Here is a 22,355-nt window from a genome sequence, read left to right as displayed (position 1 = left end):
TGATTCTAAGAACCCCTTCTGCCATGCAGGAAGCCACAGTCAAAGCCCTTCCTGTGCCAGATGGCCATCCAGCTTCTGCTTAAAAACCTCCAAAGAAGGAGACTCCACCACAACCAAGGCAGAATCTTACTTTCTTTAGGGGTACAGGACTCAGGAGGTTCCAGGGATGAAAAAGTGGCCACCAAAGTGATCTGCTCCTATCCTCGAGGACCTCAGCGGTCAGGGTATCTGTTTGCTAGTTGAGGATGGCCAGAGTTGTAGTCCAACTCCTCTGGTGGATGCTGGTTTGGAAAAGGCTAATACAGTATCTCACCCAGAAGAACTTCACTGGGGATTTGAGGGAGAACGAAGGGTCTTGGATTCCTTGGCACTCATCATCCCACAAAAACCCATCAAAATGCTCATCCCATCCCACCGTTAGGGAATGGTGCCACAAAATCGCAGAGGGAGGGATGTTCGGAAAGCCCTTTGCTCTCCAAAGTATCAGCTTTCTCCAGCCATGTCCCCCAAACGGAGTGGCAAATAGAAGCTGGTTTCTGCGACTGCCGCAAATCATACGAGTCATGCCTCCTGGCTTGCTACGATTTATTCAACCTTTGCGAGAGCTTTCAAGTTGCACCTTCATCACCTCCGGCGTTGGAGGCTTTGTGACCCAGAGTGTGTCTAGACTGCGCAATTAAAGCAGCTTGACACCACTTTACATAAGGGATTGGTAGTTTGGTGAAGGATGTACAGTTCCCAAGGTATTCTGAGTGCTGGTCTACACTACAGAGTTAACCTGACCTTCAATCCTCCTTTTCTCTCAGGGTACTTTAGTGCCTTCTAAATAGCTCAGCAGACTACAAATCCCACCGTTCCATAGGATGGAGCCGTGACAATTAAAGTGGTAATAGATTGCTTTAATTATGCAATGTAGATGCACCCCAATTTTCCTGTCTGACATCCGAAGAGCCAGAAACACGTCCCTTTCCTTTCTTTCCCTCTCTTTCCTCCTCATATATACTTTTCAAAAGTCATTTAATTCTGTTCCCGATGACCAGGTTGGGTCAGATCCAGACAGACGCCTCTTAATTCTTGCCGAAATCAAACAGTCCTGATGCCATGGCTATTATTATGAATCGATTGACTGGATTTATGAACTTCCCTTCATCCACAAGCGATCTCCGAATGGGGTCTGTAATGTCCTAAAATAAATCAGGGATGGGAGGATGTGAGCCGAAATTGCTGAGAAGTCCCTTCCCTCCTCTTTTTCAAAATCTCAGCCTCAGCAGGACTTGGCGCTTTTGTTCCGAAAAGGGTTTTTGACAAAATCTGGGCCATCTTTCCACAGCCCAAATGTTGCACCTATAAAGCCGCTTCAAAAGAAAAATAGACAAGAAGTACACGTTTTTCCTAACACATTCTCGTGCGGTTTTGATCTACATGTGAGTCTTTTGCAACCCAAACTACAATGTGCATAGGATCCTGTTGCGCACCGATTCCCAAACTTTCCTCCTTCGGGCGTTTTGGACTTCAGCTCCCCGAAGCCTCAGCTGACTTGGCCCAAAAGTCAGGAATGCTGGGAGATGAAGTCCAAAACATCTGGAGGACCAAAGTTTGGGAAACCCTGCTATAGTGGACTTTTTTGGAAGTGGACTCACACTTGCGGTAAATAAAATCCAGCGGTTTTGCAATGTCTGTGTTTGGCAAAGGGCTGCTGTGACGTTACTACAGTGGTGTTTGCAAAGGCCAGGATATTCCAGGAACAGCCCCGATTATGAACCGAGCTCCTTCCATTATATGAGTCCCTCTGTTCTGACACTGAAACTGTTCATATAAGCATCCCACTATGCCACCCATGCCATAGCACATCAATGGGGTCAAAATTGGTGTCCTGCCTCAGTCATATATCTGGACATCTTATTTTGAGTTCAGAATGAGTGACTTGGAGCCACTGCACCGGATGGCACAGCCAGACACATTTTAAAGAGATGGCATTGGAACATGTTGTTCCAGGAAGACCTGGAGCAAACTATGAGTTTTTAAACTGTTTTAAGAGTGTTTGGCGCTGAACAGACCAGACGTCTTTCATACTGTCTCAGGGTTTGGGCCTTGCGTTGTCCAGACTCCTGGCCAAGAGGCCATTTTATTTGGCCCATGCAGAAAGGGTCAGTGTGGAGAAGCCAGAAAATTGACCAACACATAGTGCAGCCACAACGCAACAGGACTCAATGCACATTAGTACTGATGCACAGTTGGACCGCTATGCATTGCATCCAATGTGCATCCGGAAACCAGCTAGGGAGCGCAAGTGTACATTGGTATAGCTCCATGTGCATAAAAGCACCATTTCCAGTGTCCCGCTATGCATCTTCACAATTCCCTAATAGGGTTTCTTAGTAGCTATGTAGCTAAATGTACACAAAGTTTCATCACATGGACCTCAGGAGAGACTCTCGAACAATATATGCATTTTTGTGCTCGCTTCTCCCAACATCTATTTTTCTACCCATCTGTCAACCAAAGAACTGCATTGCAAAAGTTTGCAGAAGTGTGAAAACCGATGCTTAACTCTTTCACTTTGTGACATTTAACTGCTTCCATTTATATATATATGGGGTGAGGAGGCCTGTATTTTGCACTGGGAAATGCAGAACAATTTCTTTTCTTTTCTCCGTTCCCTATTCTTATTCCGCTGTTTCCTACTAGGCGAGCTGTTTGTACTCTTTCTGGCGTCAAAATGTTCTGTGACTGGAGGCAACAATGCCGGGGATTTGGGCAGAAGCCCAAATTCTAGGTGATGTTTCTTTTCAAAGACGGATCCAATTTTCTGTTCTTGGAACAAATTCACGGGGATCTCTTGCTTGTACACATCGAAACAGGTATGAGCAACTGCAAGAGTCTGCAAGAGGACAAATTGCCCCTCTTTGTGGTCTTTCGTACCCTCGAACTGTTCCAGTTTGGCAGGGACAATCCCAAATTTAAAATGTCCCGGCTTCTCTTTCCTCTTCCCACATTCCCCCACTTAACCCAGGATAGCCGATACCATTCCCCCCCCCCGAGTTTTCCTGAAAGATCCACATCGATCTGCATCATCAGCAGTGTGAATCCGCTTCCGAATCGATTCAGATCGCTCTGTGCCGTTCAAGGATGGGAGGTGGCTCCAGTTTTTAACCTGAAACGATGACGTGTGTGAATAACACAAGGGTTACAATGACTCAGAGAGATTCGCAAACCCAAAACATAATGGGAACAACAAACCCGATATGCGTCAGTGCAGCGATCCACATCTCCTTGGCACAAACAAATTAGTGTGAACGCCCCAAGGTTTCTGGTGGGGAATTTTTGTCCACCTTTCCTAGGGATGCCAGCCCTCAAACTAGAAATTCCCTGCCAAGTTAGTTAGTTGGAGGCTCATGACCCCCTTTCTATGGGTGTCAGTTGTAGTTGTTGTGGTGTGCCTTTCCGACTTATGGCAACCCTAAGGCCGACCTATTATAGAGTTTTCTTGGCACGTTTCTTCAGAGGAGGGTTGCCATTGCCATCCTCAGAGGCTGAGAGAGTGTGACTTGCCCAAGGGCACCCAGTGGGTTTCCATGGCCAAACAGGGATTTGAACCCTGGTCTCTAGAGTCATAGCTTGATGCTCATGCTTGCTCTCAGTGTCAGATGCGCCCCCAATTCCAGGTTGGCTGAATGCAGCTCTCTTTTGCACTTCGCCTTTCTCCTCCAACCCTCTTGTTGCTGCTTCTTGCACCATTTATTTTTTAGGGGAAGCACCGAATTGAGGGAGAGGACCGATGCGTTGCATCCTGTGCCCACCTCTCCCGCCGTCGCAGCTTTGCAATGCACGCAAAAATTAAAATCAAGCAAGCCACATCTCCCTCCGCAGATCTCAGGCTTTCCATCCTCTGATGGCACAGATGATGCTTCCCTCTCTCTCTCTCTTTTTGGGAAAAATAAAAAAGAGGGTGGGGGGACCGCTGACAAAGTCCTCATCCGGTTGCTATGGCAACCGTGGCGGTAATTAGGTTGGCCTGGTTTCTCATCTTTGGGAGGAAGAGAGAGAGAGAGAGGGTGGGTTTTGTGGGGAGGGAGGCAGGGAAGAGGCAGGTGGCGCAAAGATGCAAGAGGAGTTTACCTGGCGGAGGAAGGAATGCTCCCCTATTTTTGGGTGTGTAAGCTCATCCAGAATAGCTGCTACTGCCCTTGCAAGCAATTGCTCGGGTTAAGACCACCATCTTGCACACCGAGATGTGCTTCAAGCTTTGCTCTTGTGCATAGATAGGGGGCACCTTGTAGGTATGAGCATGCAATGTGCCCACATTGTAGGTATGGGCATGCAAAGCAACCCATAGAGGATCCCACCATTCTCTCCCTGGAGGTATCTAAATGAGCTGCTGCTTCTTGTTGTTGCGTGCCTTCAAGTCGTTTCCAACGTACAGTGACACCTATGATCGGGGTTTCTAGGGCTGAGAGTGCATGACTTGCTCAAGATGACACAATAGGTTTCTATGGCCAAGTGGAGAATGGAACTCTGGTTCCTCATGCCCCAGTGCTTAAACCACAATGCCAGTCCTTGGCATGTATTTATTTTTCTTGTTGTGTGCCCTCAAGTCGTTTCTGACTTTTAGGGATTTGATTATTCACAGATCCGAATAATATGTTCTCACTAGGAATCTTGGGTCCTCCAGTACAACTCTATGGCCAACCTTCACCAGAAGTTGCACTGGAGGGCCTAGCACATTGATGGTGAACCTTTTCGAGGCCGAGTGCCCAAACTGCAACCCAAAACCCACTTATTTATTGCAAAGTGCCATGTCCCTCTGGCTTTCTAGTAACAAACTCTGGAAAACTCTGTGCTGGGACGATGGCAAATGTGCCCACAGAGAGGGCTCTGAGTGCCGCCTCTGGCACGTGTGCCATAGGTTCGCCATCACTGGCCTAGCGATTCCTACAAAGAACCCTTCTTTCTTTCTTTTTAATAGTATATTTTTATATATGAACACACACATATTTATAAAAGCACAAAACACTACAGCCCACAGCATTTCCCTAGAGAACACTTCTCTAGGCATTTGTAGGTCTTCCGGCACCATTTGATGGTCAGCGCCTGGCGGATGTTGACCATAGAGTTGCACTGGACAACCTAAATATTCCTAGACAGAGCAGTTCTCTAGGCATTTGAAGGTCCTCCAGCACAATTCAGTGGTCAACGTCTAGCAAATGTTGACCATAGAGTTGTTCTGGAGGACCTAGAGATTCCTAGAGAGAACACTTCTCTAGGCCTCTTTAGGTCCTCCAGCACAATTCGACGGTCAACGTCTGGTTAATGTTGACCATGGAGTTGTGCTGGAGAACCTACAGATTCCTAGGGAGCGCACTTCTCTAGGCATTTGTAGATCCTCCACCATAATTTGATGGTCAACGTTCAGCTAATGTTTATATTTATATTTATAGGAGTGTTTCTAGCTTTCATTCAATAAGGCCCTCCATTTTTCTCTTCATCCTACACTTTGTGGGGCCTTGTCCTCCTTTGCAGTTCGGACATTGGGTCACTGGTATATACACTCCATAGGATGGAAATGGGGAGGAATGTGGGGTTAATAAGGCACTGCGGACAACCAATGGCGGGAATGAACATCACCAAAGCGGAACCATAACGATTTGCAGAGAAAGTATGATAGCAATTGTTTGCATTTGCTTAAACAACACAATCGCTGCAAGACAACAGGCTGCTGCGACAAAGCCCTCCGCCTCCCAATTTTGTCTCCTGGCAATTGAACCATTAGAAATACAGTTTGGGCATCCAGAGGAAAAGATGCGCAACCGTGACGCTAACAGCTCAAGACCCAAACTAAAACACTGCAAGTGTACAAGAAGGCTCTTCCACGCATGGACGCTTTATACGCCGCAGGATTCACCTTTGGCACGTCGATGGTTGTGTTTGGAAAATTCACTCGCGACTTTGCGCCGAAGCCATACAGGCATCTAGGAAAGCAAAAGGAGCACTCTCGGGTTTGGAAAGCAACGTGTTCGGAGGCATTGCGAGCAGAAGGTTTCGGGTTGTTACCACTTCCAAAATGCGCATTCAATCCTAGCCACAGTTATTTCATTTGCACAACTCTTTTGCATGATGGAAAGCACTGCGTTTTAATTCCTTTGCTGTTTTGTAAGCCTCCCAAGATATTTCCTAAGGGAAATGCTTTGCTTCGGGAGGTTATTTCTATCATTACCTTGGAACAAAACAAAGCAATCCTCCTATATATATTTTTATGTACAGTATTGATATTTATTTTATTCCAAAGATTTATATCCCGCCTTTCTCCCACAATGGGATTCAAAACCTCTTTTACAGTGACTAGTAGTGTGCTAATGTGAACATTGGACTACAGCTCTGGAGACCAGAGTTCAAATCCCCACTTGGCCACAGAAACCCATTGGGTGCCCTTGGGCAAGTCACACTCTCTCAGCCTCAGAGGAAGAAACCTGCCAAGAAACCCCAGGATAGGGTCGCCTTAGAGTTTCCTAATAATAGTAATAATAATAATAATAATAGACCAGTGGACCATCCAGTGGCTTCTTTTGGAAGGAGCCCGAGGCTGTGCAAATCATCTTCCAAGGGCCATAATGAGACCACCCAACCCTTTACAAGTAATCTCCAAGGCTTAGGAAAAATTACTCTTTTGAACCAAACCCCTCCGAATAAATATGCACTCCGAGAAGGGCTTTGGTGTAAATTGCATTTCGTTCGGATGGAGAGCTCAGTGTAATTACACACACACACACACGCGCGCACGCATACAAATCCCAAACGGCAGCTAGGATGAATTATCCCTGTGCACACAGCAATATCACACGCAGTCGAATAGGGACAAAATGTCATGGGACGCAGGCCGAGGGAAAGTACTATGTCCCCTGTCTCCAAAGTGTGGAAAGGGAATCGCGATTCTGCGAGTCGCTTGTGGTGGAAGAGCAACAGAGAGCCAACATGGCTGAGAGAGCACAACTTGCCCATGGCAACCCATGGCTGATTGGGGGAATCGAACCCTGGATCCCCAGTGTCCTAGTCCAACACTCAAACCACTGGCCGTGGCTCAATGCTGTGGAATTCTGGGATTCGTAGTTTGGTGGGATATTTGGCCTCCTCTATCAAGAGTGCTCTAGAGTCACAGCAAACTACTGATCCTAGGACTCCATAGCATTGAGCCAGGGCAGTTAAAGGCAGTGCAAATGCAGCCTATGATAAAAACAGCTAAAATCTTGTTGTACAAGAGCTTGAAGCAAACAAACCATTCTTAAAATGACACCAGTGCATGATCCCAGTGTGGCGTAGCAGTTTGTGTGTTTATGACTCTGGAGAGCAGGGTTCGATTCCCCGCATGTCTATGAAATCCACTGGGCGTCCTTAGGCAAGCCACACTCTCTCAGCCTCAGGGGAAGGCCAGGGCAAACCTCCTCTGCACTAATCGTGCCAAGTAAACCCCAGGATGGGTTCACTTTAGGGTTGCCATAAGTCAGAAACGGCCTGAAGTCACGCGACAACAAGTGCGCAGCCACATGTTGCGCATCCGACGGGATTCTGGAACACCAAGTTCATTCAGGAAAATTGAATTTCCATCCCAGAAATATGAAGTCTCACAATCCTGCAAGTAAGGGATGGAAAGCGGATGGTATGCAGAGAAAATCAGCCGTGAGTGTTTTTTCCTCCTCCTTGCAGAGCCTCCCTTGAGAAAAAAGGAGAGGAGTGAGTCCACTAAATTGGCCTCTCTTTCGGAAGCAGGCTTTCTGTGCGCCATCTTCTCAAGGGCCACTCCAGGGAGAGCTTCTCTCTTTCCCAAGGGTCCTTCACAATACTCCAGCCACCTCCTGCTGGCCACTTGGCACAACCACAGAGGCATCATGTGGCTCTCGGCACCGGTGCCAGCCATCTGCCGAAGCCTGGCTTCCCGTGGGCATCGTTGGCATCAGGTTCGCTGCAACCCAGGACCTGGTCCAGAAGATGGAGTTAGTCTTAGCGAACCCATCATGGGATTGTTCCCCGATGGGATCACGGACTACATTGCAATGGGACAAAACAGACACAGATATCCAGCATCATAAAAACATAGGGCCTTCTAGTCCAACCCCCTTCTGCCATGCAGGAACTCACCATCAAAGCATCCCTGACAGATGGGCATCCAGCCTCTGTTTGAAAACCTCCAAAGAAGGAGACTCCACCATCTTTCAAGGGAGTGTGTTCTACCGTCTGACAGCTCTTACTCTCACAAAGTTCCTCCAGATATTGAAGGCAAAACCAAACAAACCATGATAGAGTCCCCTTTGTTGTTGTTGTTGTTGTGTGCCTTCACGTTGTTTCCAACTCATGTTTCCTTGGTGCCTCTGCTGCATAGCTAACTATATGTAAAGTTATATAACGTAAAATTTGTGGTAGATTTGGATTTGGTCATAATATCACTAAAATCATTGCCATGCAACATATCACGCTGACATGTGGTTTTGTTCCCCTGCAATGTTTTTTTAAATGATATTGCACCATGATATTTTTAGTCTATTGATTTCTCTATTATTGCTCCATTATTAAACATCTGTAATCGTTTTTTATTTTCTGATTTATCTCATGCACTTTTCTGGATTCTCGACTCTCTGCGGCCACGGAATGGTTTTCCGTCGGGGGGCAATTTCCTGCTTGGTTTCGTTTGGCTGCTTGTTTCCGACTTCTGGTGACCCTAAATGTTATGGCACCAGAGAAGGCAAAAGACCTGGTGAAACTACAAATCCCAGGTCTCCCTAGGAAGCAGCAACAGGACTTGCAAATGGTATCAAAACTGCATTATTTCGACAGATGCACCCTAGGTCTTTTCCCAGGTAGGTGTGCAGAGAAACATCTGGAGACAAACCAGCCGGGAGGCGGATTTGTGCTGCTTCCCGGCGTCAGTCAGTACAAAATGGAGCAGGGATACACCTGCCAAGAGCAGCGAGCGCATGGTGCAGAAGCATCAAGAATGGAGGGCTGGAGACAGAGGGGGCGTCTCTCCTGCCATCATTTGTCTCCAGAGCCACCTCATTTACATTCCTCCCGCTGGAACGGGGTCCAAGTGATTGATTCCAGGCCCCGGGTTCCTGTCCAAGCCTTTGTGATGCTAATTCCGACATGCTGGTGTTGAGATGCACCATGCAAGCTCTGGAATACTGATAGCAAAAGGGAGAAACACCTCCTGGAGTCCTTTGGCTTCCCATTCCACGCAAATCCTGATCGCTTCCCGGTTATTAATTCATGTCTAAGCCCTGCCCTTGCTCCAAGGAGAAAGCACCAGCAGCCAAAGGGGTGGAAGGTGTTGCCCCCTTTTATCCACACAACTAGACTTGGGCAGTAAACATAGCAAGCATACATATAGGATGCACATCTGGCTTGACAGCAGTGCATGCAAGAGAGATCTAGGAGTCGTAGTAGTGGACCTCGTGAGCCAACATCGTGATGCAGCAGCTAAAAGAGCCAGTGCAATTCTCAGCTGCATCAATGCAGCTGAGACAGGTGCATCCCAGGTCTTTTTCCAGCCATAGCTCTATCCTGGGGTCTGTAGTTTTAACAAGGCCTTTACCCTTCTCTGCACAAGAGTGCCAATGCAGTTCTGGGTTGCATCCCACTATTCCACCTGGTTTTTAAATGTCTCAGCCTGCATCTGCACTGCAGAAGTAATGCAATTTGACAACCCTTTAACAGCCATGGTTCCATGCTATAGAATGCTAGGATGGGCCATTTTGTCAGAAATCTATCAGAGAGCTTTGGCACTCCAACAAACTACAAATCCCAAGCTTCCATAGGATGGAGCCACGGTGCCAAGCTCTATTAATTCTGCAATCTGGCAACCACCGTATGCTTGCATTTCAGGCCTATATGCAACACAATTGCCTCCTTGGATTTGACACGGATGGGAGTCCACAAAAGCTGGTGCCACATAGAGCAACTCGTCGTTTTTGCAGCGATTAAAACGCACCGAGCCCATTCCACGTCTCAATTGCGAGCTGAAAGGAAAAAGCGGGGGGAGAAATAAGGAAACTGTCATTGAAGTTACATGCCCAAACGAAAGCAGCTGAAATGCTATCATGCAGCCAGAGGTGGCTGTTCTTATCATCACCAACTGCAACAGGAGCGGCTCAAGGAAAGAAGCCACTGAAAATGGCTGCACTGACATTTGCACTGATAGGGCGATCCTGTCTCCTGTCTCTTCCTTGACTCTTGGAACTGTGACAGCCGGAGGAGACGCAAACAGGCATGCCTACCTCCAAGTGCAACATTGCAACCGAATTATAAACGTCAGGCAACAAAGGTCCGGAGGCGGTCATCCTTTTGTTCCTGCTGGAAGCTGCATGCTGGCCATAAGTGGCCAGTGCAGAGTACTGAACCTGCTGTGGATTTTAAGCTGAGTTGCAAAAGAGCTGAGTTGCAAAGCCCAAAGAAGCATCTTATTCTCCATCCATTCTTTCTGCATCGACTTTTTACTCTCTCTCTCTCTCTCTCTCTCTCTCTCTCTCTCTCTCTGCCTTTCCTTTCCCCCCATTTCTCATCTCTCTTTCTCTCTTTCCTTATTCCTTTCCTGCATGAAAGGGAGGGAGCGTTCATCCAGAAGTCAAAATCTTGGCTGGACCAAGGATTGCATTCAATGAACGTGATTTTGGAACCATGATTTGCCTAACTTTATGTAGAGATAGATGGAGATATCAGGTGGAACTCACCGTCGTAGCGATGGATACATAACCTAGAGGTATGAGTCCACTGCCTTGGAGTGCATTGGAGTCTCCTTTTTTGGAGGTCTTTAAACAGAGGTTGGATGGCTATCTGTTGGGAATACTTTGATTCTGTATTCCTGCATGGCAGAAGTGAGTCGGATCGGGCAGCTCCTTGGGGTCCCTTCCAACGCTACAATTTTATGCATATTTTTATTATGCATATTAATGCATAATAGGGTGACTTTTATGGAACAGATGGGTTTTTAGTTTGCTGTTAACCTTTGCATATTTTAATGTGATTTTATTTTGGGTGTGGATGTTTTGAATTGTTTTGAATTTTATCGAGATTTTAAAGGTTTTGTCTGTGAGCCGCCTTGGAAGAGAGTTGAGTATATATATACTCCTCCCTACCCAGGGTCACACAGAGTGTGTGTGTGTGTGCGCACACACACACACACACCCAACTCTCTTCCATGCCAGCATTCTCTGAAGGTGCCAACCAAAGATGCTGGCGAAACGTCAGGAATAAACTCTTCCAGAACATGGCCACATAGCCTTAAAAACCCACAAAACCCAATAAATTTTATGACTGAGTCTACAATTTTTTAACTGAATGGTTACTGATTTCTAACCCCGACTGACCGCTGGCTCTCTTGCTTCCTTCCCTTCAGAACACAGATGACCTCCTAGTAGCTTCGGCCGAGTGCCCCAGCGACGACGAAGACTTGGAAGAGTGCGAGCCGAGCACAGGTGGGTCTTTTTCCATCCTCTCAGCCCCGGGACACACAGTCAGAAGCGGGAGGGAGCGGACCGGCCTTTGTGCCCAGATCCAGATCCATACACGCCCTGCCCATGAGACATGAGAATCAGTTCTGGGGCCCCTGTGCAGAGACACAAATGTGCATCTTTTTTTGCTCAGGCCAGTGCAACACGATAGCAACAGGCACATACTCTCTTTCTCTCTTTTTTCCCTTTCCTTTTCCACCTCTTGTTTCATCCCTTGTAACCAAAGGTCCCATGTGTGCCCCATAGACTTCTGTTTGGCCAAAGCACATTGGATCCTGATATACCTCTCACTAGAACCTGTGACCAAAGCACAATGGCACTATGCCTGACTGCTCTTCTCTCCCTCTGAAGCCATAGCAATTGCAGATGGCATGGAGGGAGGGCCTCTCACCAGCCGCTGGGGCCAAGGCACAATGGCACTATGCCTGGCTGCTTTTCTCTCCTTCAGAGTCCATGCCAGTTGGTATGGAGGGAGATGCTCTCAGCAACCTCTGGGCCAAGGCATGCTAGCAATGTGTCTGGCTGCTCTTCTCTGCCTCAGAGGCCATAGCAGAGGCACTTGATATGGTAGGCAGAGACAGCATGGACTGTCAAAATGTTGCCATAGCAGTAGCTGTTGGCATGGAGAATGGACCTCTCACCAGCTGCTAAGACCAAAGCACAATGGCTCTATGCCTGTCTGCTCTTCTCTCCCTCGGACACCACAGCAATGGTAGTTGGCACAGAGGAAGGATCTCTCAGCAGCTCCTGGGCCAAGGCATGATGTTGCTGTGCCTGGATGCTCTTCTCTCCTTCTGAGGCCATAGCAATGACAGATGGCATGGAGGGAGGACCCCTCACTCGCCACTGGGACCAAGGCGCAATGGCACTATGCCTGGCTGCTCTTCTCTCCCTCAGAATCTATAGTTGTGCCAGTTGGCATGGAAGGAGGACCTCTCACCCAGTGCTGGGGACCAGACATGGTAGAGCCGTGCCAGGCTGCTTTTCTCTCCCTGAGAAGAAGCACTTGGTATGGCAGGAAAAAGACAACATGAACTGTCAAAATGAATAGAGATGGGACCACCAGCAGCCCAACGATTATGGTTCAATTACCCCTGGATCTGTCAGAACACAAAGTTCTTAGGCTGCATCTACACTGCAGAATTAATGCAATTTGACACACACACACACTTTAACTGCCCTGGCTCAGTGCTATGGAATTCTGGGATTGGTAGACCTTGACCAAGTCACATTATCTCAAACCTGCTCAGAACAAATCTTGCCAAGAAAACCCCAATAAGTCTGCCTTAGGGTTGCCATAAGTCAAAAACACCTCGAAGGCACGCAAGACAAGAGGGTCATGTGGGATATTCAGAGAGAGCTCGGGTGTCCCAATGGACTGCAAATCCCAAGATTCCCTATTATGGGGCCATGGCATTTAAAGCGGGATCAGAGTGCTTTAGTTCTGCTGTGTGGCAGCAACCTGAGTCAACTTACTCCAGACATACAGACTCATACGCATTTTGCCCCTACTCTGGAGTATATCACACGGAGCTTTTTGGAGCTCAGATCCGGGGTGACTCCTGGTTCAGCTATGTGAATTCACATCGTAACGTGAATGTTTTATCACACCTGGTTGCCCTTCTGTTGCCCTTCCGAATCGAGGAGGAATCCAAGGCAAGTCACGTGATGCGGATTCATGCAAAGTGGAGTGAGTGCACATTGTATTACCACACCGGTGCATACCATGCAGATTCAACGATTCGAATTGGGATCCTTGTACATGCTCGGCAGGGGCTCTGGACGCTGTCCTCCTTCCCTGCCCCCTCCTTAGCTGTCATCTTTCATTGGGCTGAAGGAACAGTCAGGGGATGATGAGCTAGGTCACAGGAGGTCACTGGAGCCAGGGTTCGGATGCAGGAGAAGGCAAGGGATGATGTGATAGGTCACAGGGGGTCACTGGAGCCATAGAAAGGAATCTCATCTGATAACACATTCACGTTATAACGTGAATTCGCACTGTGGACCTGCAGTCCCCCCGGATCTGAGCTCCAAAAAGCCCTGTGTGATATACTCACCTGTCTCTCTAGCGGAACGAGGAGGTCCTTGTAAGCACCGTTTCTTTGCTCTCTTTCCCCCCTCCGCCAGCCCCAAAAATATATTCCATCGGTCTGGAAGGGGCTCTGTGTGGCGGAGCCAAAAGTGCGACATCAAACGAAAAACTCAGAGCCTCTGAAGTCTGAAAGGTCTTTTTTTATTATTTTTGCAATGCCCCAGAAAACAAAGGCGCTTATCTCAGCCTCCCATCGCCCTGAAGTCTGAAACTTCATAAAATGGATGCATTTTATTTTTATTTGGGGGCGAGAGGATGTTATTTCTGTTTGTGCGCAAGTGCCGTAAATGCATTTGGCGGAGTTGGAATTAAACAAGGAAAAGTGCTGGGGGAGTGATGCTTTTGAGTCTAAATGCGGGTTGATGTTCATGCTCCTCTCCCACCTGCCTGCATAGAGCATCTGGTGCTGCTTTTTGGAAAGAACATTATTTGGGCAAAGGAGAAGGAGATACTGGCAGGGAAAGACTGGAGCCCTGTAGCAAAGCACTTGTCTTGGGTGCAAAAAGTCCCATTTCATGCCCTGCTATCGCCACTTGCGGGAGCAGAAGCCTTGCTCGAAACCCATAAGAGCTTCTTATTGTTGTTGCTGTGTTCATCCAAGTCATTTTTGGCTTATAGTGACGCCAAGGCGAAGCTGTCGTAGGTTTTTCTTGGCAAGTTTCTTCCGAGGGGGTTTGCCATGGCCAGCCTCTGAGGCTGAGAGAGAGTGACCAGGAGGGAATGGGAAAATGCACCTCTGGGCATTCCTTGCCTAAGAAAACCCTACAAAATTTATGGGGTCGCCATAAGAAACCTGCAACTTGAAGGCACATAAACTCATAGAAGGGACTTAAGGGAACTAATTGTCCTAAAGGCACTGAATCCCATCTGGTCTTGGAAGCGACACAAGGGTCAGCCCTGGTTAGTCCTTGGATGGGAGACCACCAAGGAATCGCATGTGCTGTAGGCAATATTTCAAAGGAAGGAATGGGCAAATCTACCTCAGAGGGTTCCTTGCCTGAGAAAACCCTACAAAATTCACGGGGTCGCCATAGGACAACCAGCAACTTGAAGGAACACATGCGTGAGGCTTTTAGACTAAGGCACTCCATGAGATAGGAGCACGGCATCACCTGCTTGGCTGCGGAAACCTCAAAACCTGTGAGCCCCTGCCCTCAGCCCTACGATGGGGAGCGAACTTTTGGTTAGCTGCCTGTTTTCCGCCGCTTTCCCAGCTGCTAGACTACTTGAATTCTTGGTCTTAAGGCCACCACTTGATCCTTTCCTGGTGGGTCCCCATGCGCCGTTCCATCCTAAACAAGCTGTTTGCCAGCTGGGGAGTCTGCTAGGTTTGGTCCCCAGCTGGGAAGAAAGTCTGGCTCCCTCCTGGCTGAAAGACCTGAAGGTTCTTCCTCCGCTATGAAACACCTGCAGCATCTATTGTTCCGCGGCAGAGCTTTATTTCTACCCTACTGTTGCATGCCAGGTTCGGTACTACACAGAGCCTTTGAGAAGTTTGGGATTAGGTCTTGTTCCAACTGGGAAGAGGTTGCGACTACCATTCCTTTCCTCTTGGAAGAGCAGAGTTTGGGAAGGTTACTTTCAGAGGACTACAGATCCCACATCGCCTCCCTCCTCATGGCTACTGGAGTTCCCAGATCTTGGAGCCTAGAGCCTCTTCTCCAGTTCTCAGGGCAAGAGGAGACATCTCAGGGCAAGAGCGCATCTTTTCCATGTATTATTTGTTAAGACTCAGGCGGGCATTTTGTTGGTTAGTCCAGACCCAGTTCTGGGTTTTGGTTCTGCATCGTATCAGCAGGACATGGGATATGTCACCCATGCTGACAAAATCTGAGAGGTGACGCAGTAGCCATCTTTAAATATCCAAAGGGATGCCATGTAGAAGAGGAGCAATGATTGTATTGGAAACTTTGTTGACTTGTATATATAATAATTGGTGAAAATTTAATAAAGATATATACACAGAAGAGGAGCCAGCTTCTTATCTGCTCATCCAGAGATAGGAGATGAATGAACGGATTAAACTGACCAAAAAAGAGATTCCACCAAAGATTAGAAGGAGATCACGGATATGAATTTGCCCACGGATGATGGCATGCCCCCATCCTCTCTTACCATTTGCCCACCCTGTTGCAAAACGGCCTGCCTTGAATGAATGCAGCCATTTTTAGAAACCTTCCTTTAGTGCCTGTTTCAAGCTGCCAAAATACCGCTTTCTCCTCCGCAGCTGTGCCCATCTGTGCTCCAGAAGCTGTTTTCTCCAGGTGCGCTGCCCAGAAGCCGCCTTCCCCGGTGCCACGGCTGAAAGGGCTCCTTTGTTTGGGGACTCCTTGACTCAGCCAGGCGCCTTCCTTCCTTCCCTGTCTCTTCGCTGCTCCTTCCCTCGCCTTCCCCTGCTATCTATTTTACGCCTGCAGCCATATCAGTTCTGGCTGTGATCTCCTCAGATCTTAGCACTTGGTGGCTACTGGGATTAGCAAGGAGAGGAGGCGGCAGGAAGGGAAGGGATGTCTTGGAATCAGAATCTGCCATTGCAATCAGCTCAGCAGGGGCTGCCCCATCACAGAAGGTTGGAAAGCAAGCCAGCCAGAATGGGAAACAATAGCCTGGCTGCAATGGGCAAGGAGGCTTCTCTGTAGGAACTGAGGCCGGCGTTATCTCCCACACTGGGCAAGGTTTGAGACTGATCTCCATGATTAAAACGATTCTTCATTCCAGCTCAGTAGAATGGGATCCAGCCGCATAGCAATAGCTACAGACAAAACTATCCTGGAGTGCGGTCGACTTGCCTTCTTTGTAGGTGTGTAAACAGAGGTTAACGGAAGGAGAACAAGATCCTGAAGTGTAAAAATACGTCATCGAATACAAATCTACGCTTCTATGATTCTACGATGGAGAAAAGGACAAAAGAGAACACAGGTTCACAATGCATCTGCTGCATTTGTTGTGTGCGACTTATGGGATTCTAAGGCAACCTTATTAGGTTGTCTTGGCAATGTTTCTGCAGAAGATGCTTGCCATGGCTATCCTCTGAGGCTGAGAGAGCATGGTTTGCCTAAATTGGGTTTCCATGGTTTAGTAGGGATTCAAGCCCTGCTCTCCCAGAGTCTTAGTTCAACACTTAAACCACTACATCACACCAGCTCTTGTGCTGGATATATACTGCTAATCCATAGGTATAGATGTGACTGTAAAAAAATGCAGACAAGGGCTGGAATCTTGTCAGTGGCTTTCACGGATGTAATGATGTGCTTATTATACACGTGTGCGCCTCTTTATGGATGGGGCACAAGGGACTTTTCTGTAGCCATTTGCACCTCCAAGCCCCTCCAGGCAACGGCCAAACTCCAGGAGGCTAATGCTGCTATTTACCAGTGAGCAGAGGAAGGCAATTCAGAGGAGGAGAAAGCAACGGATTGTGGGTTTTTATTGGATATTCCAAATATAATTATAGAAAACAGAGACATTAGAGAAAAGAAAGGAGAAAGAGGGGGAGGTATACGAACAATGGCTAAGCATCTGCATCGTTGTAAAAAAAGGCTTATATTCCAAGGCTGGAAAGATAAACAGTCCCATCTATTGTTCTGAGGAATGGCCAGACAATCGTACTGCTTTAGCCGCACATGAATCTATATTCTTATAGTCATCATTTGGAAATACGGTCATCTTAGATCAATGCAAATGTCTAAAGGTGGTTGGTCTTGGCTGCAAGGGGAAAGGAAAGGAAATGCACTGGCCTTGCAATGTCTACAGCTGGCCTTGGCTGCATTGGGAAAGGAAACGAAGGCATGTTCACCTGCTCCAAACCCACATCTTTGCACCCTCCTTTCCAGTAAGAATGGTTTGTTCATCACATTTAGTCTTCAAACCAGGGAACAGCAAATCCAAAAGTAGTACACATTTAGTTAACTCAGCCGCAGGGAGAGGAGAGGGTGAAACCTTGCCCTTCCCAGAAGGCTCAGGCAAAAGCAAGCCACTGCAGCCTTTCCTACCTTGTCTGTTCTTTCTTGTTAATAACTTTTCCCATAACTTGACTATACATGATGAGTTTGCTTGGTCTGGTCTTCATCTGTGAAGTGCTGGTGGGTATGAAAAGGTCCCACCAGTGCCACTTGTGCCAATCCCAGTGGACCCTTCTTTCATTCCTCTTTGAGCTCTCCTGCAAAACAGGGGATCTACCCCATGAGATCCCAACACACACATTTTCTGACTAGTGCAAAGCAGAGAGACTCAGGGCAGGTGTCTTCAGGGGGAGAAGTGCCCCTCAGTTTTGCATTGCAACTGGGAAGCGAATTCAGGGCAAACAAGTGGGTCCAGTCCACCCATTTGGCTCTAGCATGGAGTGACTTGACCATTCCACCTCTTTGTGCAGCTGAGCGACTCTCTTTTCTGAGTGGTCTCTCTCGGCCCCAAGAGCCCCCTCTGCCTGCAGTCTGGCTGTGTGCGTTGTGCGTTTTGCATTGACAGCTCTGCTCTGTTCTTCCACGCCGGCCTCTGCAGCAACCGAACCCTCCTCTGCAGCGCCATGCTCAGCCCTTGCCTTCCCCAGGAGAAGGCCAAGAGGTTTCTAAAATTTCTGAGATAAGATGAACAAACAGAACTCATTCCATCTCCAGACTGGGAGAGATCCAGTAGGAAATAGGGTCCCATGCAATGCCGGTTCTGCTTTACGGTGGAAGTACATGGCTAACCCTTTGCAGTCTGTCTCCCTTTCAAGGGCCTTCAGCTAGAGCTGGGAAAACCCTCTTCGGCTGAGACAGTCTTCTAGTGTGGATGGAGAAAATGGCCTTCAGTGCCAAGTCAGACCTCGGATCCATCAAGCCACAGCTTGCAAAAGTTAGCATTTGGACCACAGCTCCCAGAATCCCCAACCAGCATGCTGGATAAAGTTAGCCCTTTGCAGTCTGCAGCAACAGCAATCCAGGGCTTTGGACAGGGATGTTATTTTCGTCCCAGCTTAGAGAGACTGGGGGATTCAACCAAGGCCTTCTGTATGTGAAATACAGCCGTACGAGCGCTAAACTTGTCCTCAAGAGTCTGAATAAAGGGCTGGCCTTCTTTAGGGTCAGTGGAAGCTACCTTATACCAAATCGAGCCTGGAGTACATCTGGTTCAACATTATGGTCTTAACCAAAAGTAGCTTTCCAGGGGTTTCTGGCAATGTCTGCACTCAGTTTGCACTAATTCAAGGAGGAGAGGAGAGGAGAGGAAGAGGAATCCTGCCCTTCCCAGTAGGTTCAGGCAAAAGTAAACTGCAGCAGCAGTTCTTCCTTATTAATAAACGTTTGCCATCTTGACCATGCTTGGATGTTGCTTGGCCTCCTATGTCCTGGTTTTCTGCTGTGAAATATTGGAGGGAGTGTATGCAATTTTGCCTTTTTGGCCACACACTCTGTGGTTGGTCCTGGTTTGCATCTGTGAAATGTTGGAAGGTATGGCCTAAGATCTGGGCCCTTCGCTGCTCAACCTCGAAGACACCACCAGCATCTGCATCCCTTGCTGAACAGTCACTGCCTTTGCCTTCCTCTCGTCCTCCTCTGTCTTCCTCAATAACTCCTTTGATGGTGCCTTGCTTATGGCTGGCTCCTTCGCTTCCCGCATGATCAAAAAGCATTGACTGCTCCTTTGTAAGCGGGTGCCAAATGAGTCTAGACATTCACACAACAGTACTCAGGGAGCCTGCAACTAAGATGGCCTGGCAGGCTACACAGAATCCACTCGTTGTTGCTGTTGTTGTCGTTGGTTCTTTTAAAAATGCAATTTCACTTAATGCTTAAGGTGGGCTTAATGCCAAACATTACGAAGACAAAAATCACAACCGCAGAAGATTTACAAGAATTCATCCCCAGATTACAAGAAAATTGAAATAGTCCAAGGGTTCCCATACCTTGGATCAACCATTGATCAGAACGGAGGCTGCAGCCGAGAAATCGGAAGGAGGCTAAGGCTGGGAAGGCCAGCCATGAAAGAACTAGAAGTTGTAAAGATACAACTCTGGACACTGAAGTGAGGATTGTCCAAGCCATTGTATTCCCCATTGCTGTGTATGGATAGGAGAGCTGGAGAGAGAAGAAAGTGGATAGAAAAAAAATCAACTCCTTTGAGATGTGGGGTTGGAGAAGAGTGCTTACCATGGACGGCCAAGGAGACAAACAAATGGGTCCTTCAGAAGACCAAGGCTGAAATCTCCCTGGAAGCCAAGTTGACAACATTGAGGCTGCCATGCTTTGGCCACATCACAAGAAGGCAGGGCTTATCAGAAAAGATAATAATGCTAGGAAAGGTGGAGGGATGTAGAAGAGCCAGCCTGGCCTTTTGGTTTGAGCATTGGACTAGGACTCTGGAGACCAGGGCTCGATTCCGCACTTGGCCATGGGTGACCGTCACAAACCCTGGTCTCCAGGGTTGTAGGCTGACACTCAAACCGCTACACCAAGCTGGCTTTGCAGACCCTAAGTCAGAAAGTACTTGAAGGCACACAACAACAACGCTGCTAGTAAGGATATTAAATAATAAATAAAGATAAAGGAGGCCTTCTGCATCCTTTCTGCTGGAGCAGGCAGGTGTTGAATAAATGCTTTAAGAGTGTGTTCTTGCATGGTAGAAGAGGGTTGGGTTAGATGGCCCTTGGCGTCTCTTCCAACTCTACGGTTCTATGAAATTGGTAAATTCCAGTCTCTGCAGAGACACCCCCAGAAAACCAACCTAGAAAGGCCATTTGAGATGCCCGTCCTGGCATGGACGTTGCATCGGAGAGACAATGCTTGTGTTGGAAAATCTGTGGCTTATAGATGCTGCTGAATGGGGGCTGGGGACCGTCCTCCTGCCAGCCACCAAGAGCAAAGCCCGCCGCCAACAGGTAGAATTAGCATTTAGATAGCTGGGTTTATCTATCAGGAGCACATCAGTGCCGTGTCTACATGCTTTTGCGCCGGCGGCAGCGGCAGCGGCTCCTAATGGACTCCTAGCTTAGCCTGCCGGCCTTAATTGGGCAGCCTCTGTCTGCATCTCCCTGGGATCCTTTAACCAACGTTGCAGTTCTAAAGACAAGGGGCTGAGCGGACCTATGCGCAAACATCCATGCTTGCAAGGGCTCCCTTCTCTCTACTTATCCCTTGCCTTGCATTGGAGCAGCTCACTGGCATGTAGGAGATGGGCAGGGCAATGCAGACCAGCCATCGGCCTCATCTGCACTGCAGAAATAATCCAGCTTGACACCGCTTTAACTGCCACGGCTCAGTGTTACGAAATCCTGGAATTCATAGTTTGTCACAGCACCAGACTGAGCCCACATGGTCTTGTGGTTTGACTCTGAACTGGATTATTTCTGCAGTGCAGATGCAGCGATTGTTCATTTTCCTGATTCTAAATGGTGTCCTCTGTCAACCAAAATGACTGAGGTTCTATCTGCACTGGAAAAATAATGCAGTTTGGCACCGCTTCAGCTGCCGTGGCTCAGTGCTATGGAATTCTGGGATTTGTAGTTTTTGTGGGCTGTTTGGCCTTCTCTGTCTATGAATCCCAGGAACTCATAGCATAGTTCATGGTCCATCACTCAAACCACTGCACCATGCTGGCTCAGTTTTTCTTGGCGAGATTTCTTCAGTGGAGAGGTTCGCCTTTGCCTTCCTCTGAGGCTGAAAGAAGGTGACCCATCCAAGATCACCCAGTCGGTTTCCATGGCTGGGGCTGGGCAGGGATTCGAACCCTGATCTCCTAGAATCCCAGTCCAGCACTCAAACCATGGCAACACACTGGCTCAGCAAGGAAAGGGCATTTTCCTTCCATATGCCCTCGCCCTTGTTTGACTTCATCCAGCATTCATTCTCTAACTAGCAGATAAGACATCTGTTACGTACGGAGTTCCTTTGTTTCCCTTTCTTTGTTGTTTTGTCAAAAGACAATGACAACTGTCGTTGTGGATATTGTGAAATGTTAATAATAAAGGGGGAGCTGGGTCTAGGGATAGCTACAGGGGGCACTAAATTGTCTCTGTAGTCAAGTCTTTCTCCTTCCTTCCTTCCTTCCTTCCTCCCTCCCTCCCTTTCTCCCTCTCTCTCGCTCACCTTTCTCTTTCTCCATATCTCTTTCTCCTTCTTTCTATCTCTTTCTCTCTTGCACACACACACTTCACCCAAATTCAACATGTCTTGGGCATTTCACAAATTCACTTGCCATGCCACATACTTTGCACCAAGCCATTTATTGGGTGGTGGGTCTTTGTTTTTTCGGACATTGGGAGGGAGTTCCTTGCCTCCTTTTTGAGAAGGTTCCTCATCCTGGTCCCTTGTGTGTCCTTTCACATGGCCAACTACACCTAGCCCATGGCCATGAGCCTTCAGATAGACAGGAAAAGTGGCCGTCCCGTCCTCATGACTTGACCATGGAAGAGGCGTCTTCCCTCTTCCTTTTAAAAGCCAAGTGCCCTTCTCCAAATCCAGGCTGGGAGATGGTTGGATACAGGCTCAGGTGCGGAGAGCAGTGGGATAACAGGGCTATAGCTCCAATGGAGTGGGCAAACTTAGGGCATTATGTGGCAAACTTAGGGCATTACCTTCCCCAAATAAGAATGCTAACCTTCTCCTAGTCCAGTGATGGTGAACCTTTTACAGACCAAGTGCCCAAATTGCAACCCAAACCCCACTTATTTGTCACAAAGTGCCACGTTCCTCCGTCTTTCTAGTAACAAACTGGTGAACTCTGTGCTGGAGTGACAGAGTGTGTGCCCACAGAGAGGGCTCTGAGTGCCACCTCTGACACGCTTGCCA

The 22,355-nt window shown here is 47.9% G+C and overlaps 1 protein-coding gene across 22 annotated transcripts in view; it reads left to right on the top strand.

Annotated features, from left to right (window-relative positions):
• The window catches only part of NRXN2 (neurexin 2), a 286,100-nt gene that overhangs the window by 255,937 nt on the left and 7,808 nt on the right, over positions 1–22,355 (top strand). For all 22 annotated transcript variants that reach the window (XM_042439705.1, XM_042439702.1, XM_042439704.1 and 19 more), the window contains one exon: positions 11,381–11,459. In XM_042439705.1, the coding sequence (XP_042295639.1) occupies positions 11,381–11,459 (79 nt within the window). The remainder of the gene's footprint in view (positions 1–11,380; positions 11,460–22,355) is intronic.

This window comes from Sceloporus undulatus, chromosome 9 (genome assembly GCF_019175285.1).
Source record: "Sceloporus undulatus isolate JIND9_A2432 ecotype Alabama chromosome 9, SceUnd_v1.1, whole genome shotgun sequence".
In the NCBI taxonomy this organism is placed as follows: domain Eukaryota; kingdom Metazoa; phylum Chordata; class Lepidosauria; order Squamata; family Phrynosomatidae; genus Sceloporus; species Sceloporus undulatus.
Note: the sequence above shows the minus strand (reverse complement) of the source record. Positions and strands in the feature narration are given on the sequence as shown.